The 11211-nt window shown below is 47.1% G+C and overlaps 1 protein-coding gene across 1 annotated transcript in view; it reads left to right on the forward strand.

Moving 5' to 3' along the window:
- AIFM1 (apoptosis-inducing factor, mitochondrion-associated, 1) overlaps positions 1-11211 on the forward strand; it is a 16932-nt gene that overhangs the window by 2046 nt on the left and 3675 nt on the right. Inside the window, exons 3-14 of the mRNA XM_010024263.1 lie at positions 38-169; positions 2125-2218; positions 4293-4405; positions 4531-4661; positions 5354-5444; positions 6201-6285; positions 6846-6922; positions 8103-8211; positions 8888-8995; positions 9980-10068; positions 10149-10289; positions 10835-10977. Of these exons, the coding sequence (XP_010022565.1) occupies positions 38-169; positions 2125-2218; positions 4293-4405; positions 4531-4661; positions 5354-5444; positions 6201-6285; positions 6846-6922; positions 8103-8211; positions 8888-8995; positions 9980-10068; positions 10149-10289; positions 10835-10977 (1313 nt within the window). The remainder of the gene's footprint in view (positions 1-37; positions 170-2124; positions 2219-4292; positions 4406-4530; positions 4662-5353; positions 5445-6200; positions 6286-6845; positions 6923-8102; positions 8212-8887; positions 8996-9979; positions 10069-10148; positions 10290-10834; positions 10978-11211) is intronic.

The following is an 11211-nucleotide window of genomic DNA, read 5'->3' on the forward strand; positions in this document are numbered from 1 at the left end:
CTTTCCCTCTCTTCTCTCTCGTTGCCTGTCTTCGCCTACAGTTTTGCAATGTCATCATCTAAGATGCCCTTCTAGATCACTGACGTCTTCAGGTGTTCCTGGCAAAGCTGGCAGCAACCTTTTGTTATACTTAATTGTAGGAGGAACAGTCACTGGGACAGGAGCTTATGTAAGACACTGAAATAAAGGTGGTTCAATGGGGTGAGAGGGTGGAGGGAGGGAGGGAGGGAGGGAGGGCACCTTTCTGTGTGGCATTCCAACTTAGCCTTTCACTTTGTGCTCCCTGGGCTCAGATATTTAATTTCAAGGGACATTGTCAAATAAGTTTACAAACTTGATAGTCTCAAAAGTGTAGTTCTTAGTAGGAGAAATTGCCTTAGAATTGACTTCTCCATATCAAATAAATCTAAACCCCAAACCTGCCATCTTTGATCTGTAACCATCAGAAAGGCACAAATTAACACATCTATTCTGATACCAATAATGTTGGCCTACAAAAAAGGAAACAATCACCTAAATATGAGCATGCTGGAGGAAAGGAAACAAAACTTGTCCGACTGGGTGATGTCTTCAGAGCAGAGCACAGAACTACTGCTCTGTTATAGCACACAGCTGTATTTCTGCCTAGAAGGAGCTTTGATTGTCCCTTTGGAAACAGGTGTCCTGAAGACCTGATGTGATATTTTGCATGAGTATAATAGTCAGGTTTTTCAAAGGCATCAGACTTCACTTGCTGTGTGCTGCCCTTTACCTTGCTTAGAACTTCATGGTTCTGCTTGCAGAGGTAGTTTTGTTAACATTGACTTATCTACTTAAACAAAAGGCTCTAAAATACCTTGATTCTACCAACACTGAGTTACTGTTTTCTGATGGTTTTGACCATGTTTCAGTTCCCTGGATATGCTTTTGTCTGCCTGTGCTCTTTTTTGTGCCTGGCATTAGATTCCTAATCTCCTGTTTGAGACTATTTGCTGTGGTATAGAACACCTAATTGTGGAGATGGGTAAGATGCAAAATGTCTGGGGAGTCAAAGATTTCAGTTCTCCAAAGGAATTAACTTTTGCTCAAACGGCTTGGATGTCAGAACGCTGGCTTAGCAAGCAGTAAGTCGATGGCATCAGCTCCAGCATTACCAGTCGTGCCTTCACATTTAGGAGACTTTTATTGCGGCTGGAAATGTCCCAGTTTTGATGGTCTGTCGTAGTTCAGAATACAGTAAGTGGATAGATGGTTGTGTTTCAGACTGTCTTGATAAGGTATTTTTCTCTTTTATGAACACTGTAAAATGAAAGTTAACATCCTGCATTATTAGCAAGGCTAGGTTTTGCCTTAAAATTGCTTGCTTCCCTCTGATTTGTTAACTGTGGGGGCAAATATGCTTTGACCTGCTTCCAGCAGTCTCATTGTCCTTTGCTTCTCTAGATTAGGAGTGTTTTTTGGAAGTCAGCAAGAAAGGGACATTCCCTCCTTGTCTGTACCACTAAACTGTGTCCCCCGGCACGCAGGCAGCACTCACGCTGCGTCCTGGAAGGGCAGCAGCACAGCAGCCGCGGGAAGCTCTCCCAGCCAGAGGCTGTTGCCTAGAGCAGCCACGCTCTGTGTCTGAAGGGCACTGCCAACCTCGGTGATGTTACTGCTGTAACATCTGGCCTAAAGAAAGCCAGTGAGGTTGGTTGGTTTTTCTGCCCAGCTGCTCCAGGCTTTTGAAGCTGGGGGCTGCTTTTTGCCTGGAATTTGTCTTCCTGTTGTGCCATGGTTTAGCTTGCGAATAGCCTTGGAGTTGGTTTGACTGCATTGCCATTGTGGTATCTGGTTCCTTTTGAACCAGAAGCCAAACTTCTGCAGCAAGGTCGATTGCTTATGGAAAACAACCACACAACTGAGATTCATCACACCATATGTAGAGCAGATTGTCTGCTGAGCACATTCCTCTCGCAGCTATACACACATACCTTTACGGGCACTACTTTCAGTGAGGTGTATTTTGGTCTGTGTGCTTTAATAGAAAGCAGATGCCTTTTCTGAGCAAGCAGGATGGACAAAAGCCTGTTGGGGGAGCAGAAGCAGCATGGTGCCATGTTGCTGTAAGGTACACAAGGTAAATATCTCCTTGTCTGTCTCCAGGTATACAAAACATTGCGAGAAAACAAAGAGCGATTCACCAGCCGGGTCACGACGATAACTACGCGGTCTCAGGAAAAGGAATCGTCTCCTCCTGGTGGGTACGAGCCTGATGGTTCTGGGTTTGGGTCTGTTTGTCATAAGCTGCTAACTTGAGACCTCTAAAACAAATGGAACAGATCCCTTCTGAAAACAGATCAATGTAAGCTCCATACTTATGCCTTCACAAGCATTGTCATTCTCAGTGCATGCTGCTGTTTGTGATTCCCATGTCTTCCCAGCATAGAAGATGGTGCTAGCTTTCCATGCCCCAAAACAAGGCTCTGCATTACAGATAATCGTGAGGTTAAAGCAGGTTGTCTCTCAGGGATCCTTTCTGCCATTTGAGCCTTGTGTGATAAAAGGAGAAAAGAGTTATCCCTGCTTTTGGCTTCTACCCTTACACAGCCTGCCAAAGATACTGTGATTCCACAGGGATGATGTGATCTGCCTGCACAAATTCCTCTGTGCTGTGCTACATCCTGTCCTGTGTGAAGTGGGCTGGGCATGTGAGAAGCATCGTACTTGGGCTGCATGTAGAGGGAGGAATTGGGACAATTCGTGAGGCTCTTGATGATGCTTTGCAGGCTCTATGCGGAGTACAGGTTACTCATGGAAGTTCTTTCTTAATTTATGAGATCTGTCTGAACCATTGAGCCAGGGGGTTGTATGTTTAGTAATAACAGTGGCTTTGGGCCATAGAGCAGAGTGTGGTATGTCACTTTACTCAGAAACCCACACAAAGAATATCCTGCAGACAGGACAGAAAACTGATTGCTTTGGTTTGAAGGATAGAACATGTTTATCAGGTTTGAGGCTGGGGGACAGACAGGGCCTAAATGCTGAAGCAGAGGTCTTGGTAAGTCTATATATGTGGAGGCTCTGTCCCTTTGTAGTGGAGAGCCGGTGAATCCCGTGGCCTCCTTGGGTCAGCCCTGACCTGCAGCTTCCTCCCTGCAGTGTCCCTGGTACCCTGTGCTTCGCTGAATTCAGCTGATGTCTTCTCTTTCAGATACAGATGCTGCTGCTCAGGGCAGAGCAGGTGAGTCTCGATGGTAATATTTAACTGACTTTTATTGCTGCGTATAGTTTAACTGTGTGTTGCTTAGAAACGGTTCCTGCATGTGGGAGGAAATGCATCCTGGTAGAAACTCAAAACCTGGTCTCCTTTCAGAATTCACGTGCCGTTTTAGGGAACTTTCCTTTCTTACAAACTGTTCCCTGAATGGCCAGTGCAGAGTTTTGGTCTTGCTCACAGTTGGTTTGTGTTTAAGACATGCAGCTGCACCAAACACTTTGCAGCTCCTGTTTTCCAATGAACTTCAAAAATTGTCTTCTGATTTGAACGACAACCAGGCCATGTCTCCTCTCCTGGTGTTTTGACTCATTTTTGAGCTGTGTCCCTCTTGCTAGCTCAGCAAGGCACCACATACCGTTGGCTCTCTAGCGCATTGTTTGGCCAGAATAGAGGCCAAGCATGTTTTTGCTGTCCTGGATCTACTGTATGGAGAATGTCCTGATCTTATATGAAGCTTCTGAAATTGTTTATTGAATGCTGGAAATTCACAAAGACTTTGTGGGTCTTTGACTTTGCAACCACTTCTCCGAGCTCTGCAAATGTAAGCAGCATTCTTAAACTGATTGATTCATAACGGGAAGCTCTCTGAGAATCTGCTGAACAAGTAGCACTGGTTCAGAGTGAGGCTTCAAACCTGTTAACAGTCTGTCCAAATAGTGGTGTTTCAAGCTGTTATGTAGATCATTCTTGTTCTTAACATCCTAAACCAGAGAAAAGTAGATCTGTAAGAGAGGAGCTAAAGCCCTGTGAGGAAAGCTGTGCTACAAGCCTGTTCCAAAACTCTGTGACCACCACTGAGCTCAGCTGTGCAGATCTGGCTTAGAAAAAGTAGTTTGCTGAAAGCTGGCAGTTTGATTTGCGCAGGGAGCCAGCTTTGAAGCAGCAGCTTGGTTCTTGAGAAGTACTTGGGGTGGGAGGTATTTGAGGGGCAGTTCACCAAGGGAAGGCTGTATAGGAGAGGCATCTGGTGACATACTCTGTTCTTTGGGGCTGGGCTGGGCTGGGATGTTCCCCTGCTGTACTTGCAGTAAGCTGTCCAATCTGTCACCTGCAGCTCCTGGGGCTCACCCTGAGGTCCCATCTCACGTTCCTTTCCTGCTGATCGGTGGAGGAACTGCTGCTTTTGCTGCTGCCAGATCCATTCGGGCTCGTGACCCTGGTGCCCGGGTAAGAGATGCCCAGAGCAGACTTGTGTGGATGGCTGAATACTGTGCTTGTTTCAGAGCTTCTGTTGTGTGTTTTGCCATTTGCCTGGCATATGTACAGCTGCTGTGTTTAATGACCAATTAAAGGTGCTGATTGTGTCTGAAGATCCTGCCCTGCCCTATATGCGCCCTCCTCTCTCCAAAGAACTGTGGTTTTCCGATGATCCAAATGTGACAGAGACTCTGCGATTCAAACAGTGGAATGGCAAGGAGAGGAGGTATGTGTCACTGATGGGTGGCAAGGATGAAGGAGAGTGCTTAAGGAAAAGTTGGTGTTGATCAAGCTGGTTTTGTGAGAGAGCCCTGACGGACCCCAGAGTGCTGTGTGGACAAATCACTAGGTAGATTTCTGTGTGTGTTTGCTGTCTGTTGTCACTAGGCTGCTCAAAGCGGGGACAGGGCACTGCATCCTGTGTGCAGAGTGTGTGGGTTATTTTACACTGGAGTAGCTGGCTGACTACCTCGGAGAGCCCTTCACAAGCCACGTGGCTTCCCAGCGATGCATGCTGAGGTGTTACAGACAAGTCAGGAGCAGACTGAAAGGTGCAGCAGTGCTGCTGCATGTGAGAGGTAGCTCAGAACTTAGCACTTCGTGAATCTTGCTGGGATTCCCTGAGAGACACACCACCCCTGGCAGAAATCCTGTGAAATAAGTTAATAAAGTGAGGGTATAGGCTCATGGTTGAGAGCAGAGCTCCAGGGACCCTGGATTGCATTTGATTTTTGTGATAAAGCCTTACTGATGTAAACCCTTGAACTTTAACAATGTGAAGACCCTAATTCTTAAAAATAGATAAAAAAGAATTCTGGAGCTTGTTATGGATGCACAGAGGTGTGTTGGTGTCACTGGTAACTGCTGAATAGCTGGTATCACAAAGTGGAACCTGTTTGATAACAGAGCTTGTTTCAGTATTTATTTCCAGCCACCATCGTTCTATGTGCCCGTCCGTGACCTGCCTTATGTAGAAAATGGTGGAGTAGCAGTTCTCTGTGGCAAGAAGGTGGGTACAGCACAAGCTGCTGTTCCAGCATCATGCAGTTCTTTCCAAGCAGAGCCTGTGCTTGAAGCTGAAGCTAAACAAGTGTAGATGGTGGTGTGGAGGGTTGGCTGAGGAGGAGAATGTGTACGAGTTTGGGGGAAGTGTACGTGATGAAGCAGGGAGTGTGCTAATCCGAAGGACATGGTTTGAAAGCAGGATAAACTACGAGGAGGAGTAGTGGGCTGAGGGAAAATGAGAAAGAAGGAGGGATAAGTCTAGGATTTGAGCATGGGGCAATATGTAGAGGCTTGAGCAGGGTGTGACAAAATGTGAGCTAGGCTATATATCACTCAGGGGTGAGGTAAGGAGAGCAGTGGGTTATAATGTGAGCAGTGGGTTATAATGTGAGCAGTGGGTTATAATGTGAGCAAGAGCATTGTGCAGGAGCAGTGGAGGGTGGAAGAGTTTTTATAGTGAGGCTTCTAATGTATTTGTGCCCTCAGTTTTTTATATCTTGCTAAAATAAAACTTCGGTGACTCCTGTTACTGTTAGCTCAGGTGTCCAAGTCCATTTCTTAGACTCAGAGCCTGGGAAGATCAGCTGATCTATGATGGTTGTCAAAGAAGTTGTCTCAATTCCTACTTGTGGTCTTCTCCCTTCCCTCCTCCCCCCTGCCCAAACCTAAAGGTGTGAGAATATTACTTCCAAGTTTGCTTCTCTAACCAATAGTCTGTGCAGTTTAACTCCTTACAATGCACGAGTGTTTAATTTTGCAGGTTGTGCATATGGATGTTAGAGGCAACACAGTGAAACTCAGTGATGGTACCCAGATATCCTATGACAAATGTCTAATTGCTACTGGTAAGTTGTTGAGGTTTTTCACTTTTTGTTCTTTGTCTTGTGCCAGGCTTTATAGTTCAGTGGCATTTATCTGACAAGGAAGTTTCTGCAGTATGTTGAACACTTGGTAGAGCAGTCACGTGAAGGACAGTCATACAGACAACCATGCTCTTGGGTTTTTCACGTGCCTCACAAAAGCCAGCTTCTCTGGGATGTTCAAAGCTTTGCCCTGTGAAAATCAGCAGGGAAGGAGGAAAAGGTGACTGCTGTAGCAGCTAAGTAAAGGAACTCCTGTACAGGCCAGCTTCAAGTCCTGCCCATGGTCTTGTGTGGTTCAAGTGGCACTGGCTGTCTCCAGTCAGTGGAGCAAGGTGTGTAGCATTCCATATTTTTCCCTGGGTGACTGTTGGGTCACCTACTGCTCACACAGAAGGCCTTTCATGTTAAAAACCCAGACAGCAACAGGGAACAGAACATGTAGCAGTTTGGAAAGCAGTGTCATGATTAAAGATAGCTCTGCGTTGTCTGGATAGCCAGTGTCATGGCCACAGTGTCATTAGTCTCTTTCTCCTTGTCCTCAGGTGGTTCCCCAAGGAATCTTCCTGCCATTGAAAGAGCAGGAAAAGATGTACAGCAAAGGTTGACGCTGTTCCGAAAGGTAACGTCCAGCAGCTGCTGTCCTGGGGTGCGGTTGAAACAACAGAGCCACGGATGCTCCTGCTCGGTTCCAGGACAGCCGTGCCTTGGCCGCAGCTTCCCTGGGCTGGTAACCAGGAGGCTGTTTGCTATTTATTCCTTTTCCCAGGCAGGTAAATGGGTAGAGTCTACTTGAGCACTCTCTGCTTGCCTCAGGCCTGTGAGCTGCAGTGATGGGATTGCTTTTTTTGTTTGGTGGCTGGTTTGGTTTGGTTTTTAGTTTCCCTCCTGTGTGACTTCGCACCTTCCAGGCCTTTTAAAACCGTGAGCAATGTACGCTCTGCAGAGCAGTTTGGCCTGTGAGCAGCGTGTGCCCTCAGGACTGTGGGGAGACACAGGAAGCTGGCTCAGTGCTCAGCCTGCCACCCCTCTGGAATAAGGGCATGCCACGGCTCTGCAGCACGGAGGCAAGAGGTTGGCCTTTGGCCTGAGACACAACAGAGACTGCTCTCACGCTCTGCACTTGAGCTGAGTATGAAGTTGAGTGTCTGTCTTAGCTCTTGGACTGAGTTAGGTGGTTTTCTGATGAGCTGATAAACCAACATCCCTGCCTCCTTTGTGGCATTTTTCACCTTCATCCCATGCCCTAGGACAAAGCGAATAGAAGACGTGGAAGTTGATCAGTGGTCTCCTGGTTTTCACTGTAGAGTTGCTTTTTGCTGTCAAACTGTGCTTTTCTTGAAAGCATGGTACTGGGGACAGGCATGCAGCCTTCTCCTTAGTCTAGTTCAGGGAATGAATTGGGAATAAGAAGCCAGCTGGGAACTTTCTCCTCTTCGCTGGACTTTCCCTAAGGTATGGTCTGCTCAGAGAAAGGGAAAGACGGATTACATGAGCTGTGGCATCCCTGTAGTACTGTATGTACTGTAGTACATTTGCATCTAGAAATTTCATTGTAATTGCTCTTGGAAGGTAGGGAAAAATGTAGGAATCTGAGCTTACCTGGACAGGGAAAAGGTAGCACAAACATTAGGAAGCCAGAGAGCGTTTTTTTATGTGCAATAGACAAAGAGGATGAAGAAGCAGCACGTCTCCCTTTCTAAGTTGGGCAGAGAGTTGCTCTTACTACAGAAGGAGAAATTGGAGAAAACTATCTTCTGCTGCCATTCCTGTTTGAAGATATTTGAAATATCTTCTTTCAGATTGAGGACTACAAAAAGCTGGAAAAGATTTCAAGAGAGGTCAAGTCCATCACAATCATTGGTGGTGGCTTTCTTGGCAGTGAGCTGGCCTGTGCGCTGGGAAGAAGAGGTGAGTGTGCTGGTGCGGGCAGCGTGCCTTCAGCTGGCACCTTGACAGAAGTGACAGTCACTGCATGTAAGCAGCCCGATGTTGTAAACTCCTTTTTTCATTCTCCAACTGCTGAGTTTTCACACAGACTCTGCCTGGAACAACCCTGTTGCACTGTGTGATGTTGGCTGTATGGCCTGACCTGATTTTCCATTTTCTTTCCCATTAGCTGCCGAGCAGCTCCTGACCACAAAGGGTTTGTCAGTCAGGCTCCCTGGAAACTCTGCACATGCTGCAAAGTCATTCCAGCCTGTAAAAAGTTTTATTTTCTCTCTCAATGCCAAAAGCCACCTTAAAACTGGTATTTCAGAGAGGTTGCGAGCAACTGGATTCTCACTGTCAAGTGTGTACAGCTTTGAGTAGTGTCTTTATGGCAATTTTCTGACAAGGGAAGCTTTCTCCAGCACACTAAGCATTTGACTTAGCAGTTTGCTGTCTGCTCCCCTGGAGTTTGCAGGTGTATGGGAAACAGTGGTCAGTCACTTTGTGGCTCCTGTGGGAAATCTGAGAGCCAGAACTCCCTGTTTCAGAAACTTCTATCAGGCGTCTTGCATAAAGTAAAGCATATGCTTGTGTCCTGAAGTCTGTATTGCTGCTCTTTAGCCATGGGTTATAAAGCTCTTTGCATTCCTTTCAGCACGAACCAGAGGCCTGGAGGTGATTCAACTGTTTCCAGAGAACGGCAACATGGGCAAAGTCTTGCCAGAATATCTGAGCAACTGGACCACAGAGAAAGTCAGAAGAGGTGAAGCTGCACTTCAGGGCTCCTCCTCAGAGAGTGGCAGAGCTGTGGTGTTTAGGCCAGTGGGTGTTGTGTAGCTGTTCCCTGTGAGATACAGCTCTCTGCTTGTCTGCTGGTGCAGCCTCAGGAAGACCAGGTCCCTTGTGAGGTGGCTCAGGTGCAGAACAGACCAAGTTGCAGTTCAGGCAGTTTGGGTAAGGTAGAGCTGCCATGAATCTCTGGCCTCTTGGAAGTTCTTCTGGGAACACCAAGCACACACGTGTGCTGATGCCGGTGAGGTTTTCCCTCTGGCTGTTCCTGCACAGAATGATCCCTACTACATACTTGCGAGTTACTTTAACAGCTTCTGTGATCTGGAACCAAAGCTGTCTTTCAATAACTGCCTGTTCTCTTCTGAGTTGCTCTAGCCTTGAATCATTTCACTTTGTACAGCCTAGTGCAGTCATCTTAGAGTCACTTTGAGAGCAGGGTTATGTAGCCCCATGCATACACCTTTGTAAGGAGAGCTGCTCTGGTGTTAGCTGAGAACACCAGTGAGGTCTGAGATACCTTCTCCTCATTTGCTATATGAAGTGCAGAAAACATTCCTGTGGATTGCAGGCCCTGATAATCCACAGGTCTGAGTTACTTTGTTTATGGAAGCTGCCTTGTGAGACCTCTGGGTCTGGCTGTGGCAGAGCAATAGGTAATTGAAAGTCCTTAGTCTGAAAGCCTGTCTTGGGGAGTTCTTTTGGGTGTCACCTTGTCATCCTATGAGACATGTACTTTTGATTGCCATTTAAGTAGCTCTTTCAAACTTTTTAGCTGGCTTGCTTTCTCTTCGTGCTTCGCTCCAAACTGGAGTGGCGTGTGCCGCAAAGATAAGGTGGCCTCTCTCTTGGTGCCTAGCCCAGCCCCTGCTCTGCCTGCGTTTGCACCAAGGACCCTCCTTCAGCTGAAAGGTGTCCCCTCTGCGTGAGCAGTCACGTTCCCTGTGTTTGATTCCAGAGGGTGTTAATGTCATGCCCAACGCCGTGGTCAAGTCTGTCTCTGTCTCTGGCAAGCGGCTGGTGATTAAACTGAAAGACGGCCGAAAGGTAAATTTAAAAGCAGGGAGAGGGTCAAGTTTGCAGGAGCACAGAGAGAATTGATGTCCTAATTATGAGTTCCCAAACAGGTGGAGACAGATCACATTGTGGCGGCAGTAGGGCTGGAGCCTAATGTGGAGCTGGCCAAGTCAGCTGGGCTGGAGGTGGACTCTGACTTCGGGGGGTTCAGGGTGAATGCAGAGCTGCAGGCACGCTCCAACATCTGGGTGGTGAGTACATGCAGAGGAGACCTCTCTGCTGCTTCTGCTGATGCGGTCGGAACACATGGAGCTACGTGGGCTGGTTGGTGTACCCAGGTTAGGTGAATGGGGCAAAAAATCACAAGTATTGAGACCACTTGTACCACAGACCCCGCTGGCAGCCGTGGAGGCTGTTTGTGCACCACAGCATGCTTTGTGCTGTGGGAACAACTGTGTGAGTGTTCTAATAGTTATGCTATGTAAGAGGAGTTGAGGTAACCTAAAGATAGCATGGGTTATTCCACTGCGTAAGAGGGGTGGGAGTTAAGACTTCAATTCTTCTGGAAAAACGTACCAGATAAAGTCTTTATGTTTCCAAAGATTGATGAAAAGTGCTGAAAAACTGGGACTTGTGTGGCCTGGGGAGTGGGATACAGCAGCAGTGGTGGTTGGGGTTTGGTAGAGACTCCAGGTCCATATTTCCACTTCACTCTCTTTCCAGTGCCATTTTTGGTTGTGATTAGTGTAAGCTTTCAATGTCAATGTTCAGCCCTCACTGAATGATTCTTTTTAAGGCAGGGGATGCTGCCTGCTTCTATGATATCAAACTAGGTAGGAGACGTGTAGAGCACCACGATCACGCTGTTGTGAGTGGAAGACTAGCTGGAGAAAACATGACAGGAGCTGCAAAGCCCTACTGGCATCAGTCCATGTTCTGGTAATGTGATTTCTTCTTTCGGTGTTTCTTATTTGGCCACATTGAGGAGCTGTGACAAGATGCACCTTGTAAAGGTTTCTGCTTCCTGAGTGCAGCGAGCCTACTTCAGCAAATAGCTTGTACAGCTGCTTGTTCCGAGAAGCACAGGGAATGGGAAGGCATTGAGCATTTTCTGCACCACCCTGACGGCTCCAGAATGGTTTTCCTTCCTGTAGGTCCTCATTTCTCCCAGCA

This window comes from Nestor notabilis, unplaced genomic scaffold, assembly GCF_000696875.1.
Source record: "Nestor notabilis isolate BGI_N333 unplaced genomic scaffold, ASM69687v1 scaffold1410, whole genome shotgun sequence".
NCBI classification, from domain to species: Eukaryota; Metazoa; Chordata; class Aves; order Psittaciformes; family Psittacidae; genus Nestor; species Nestor notabilis.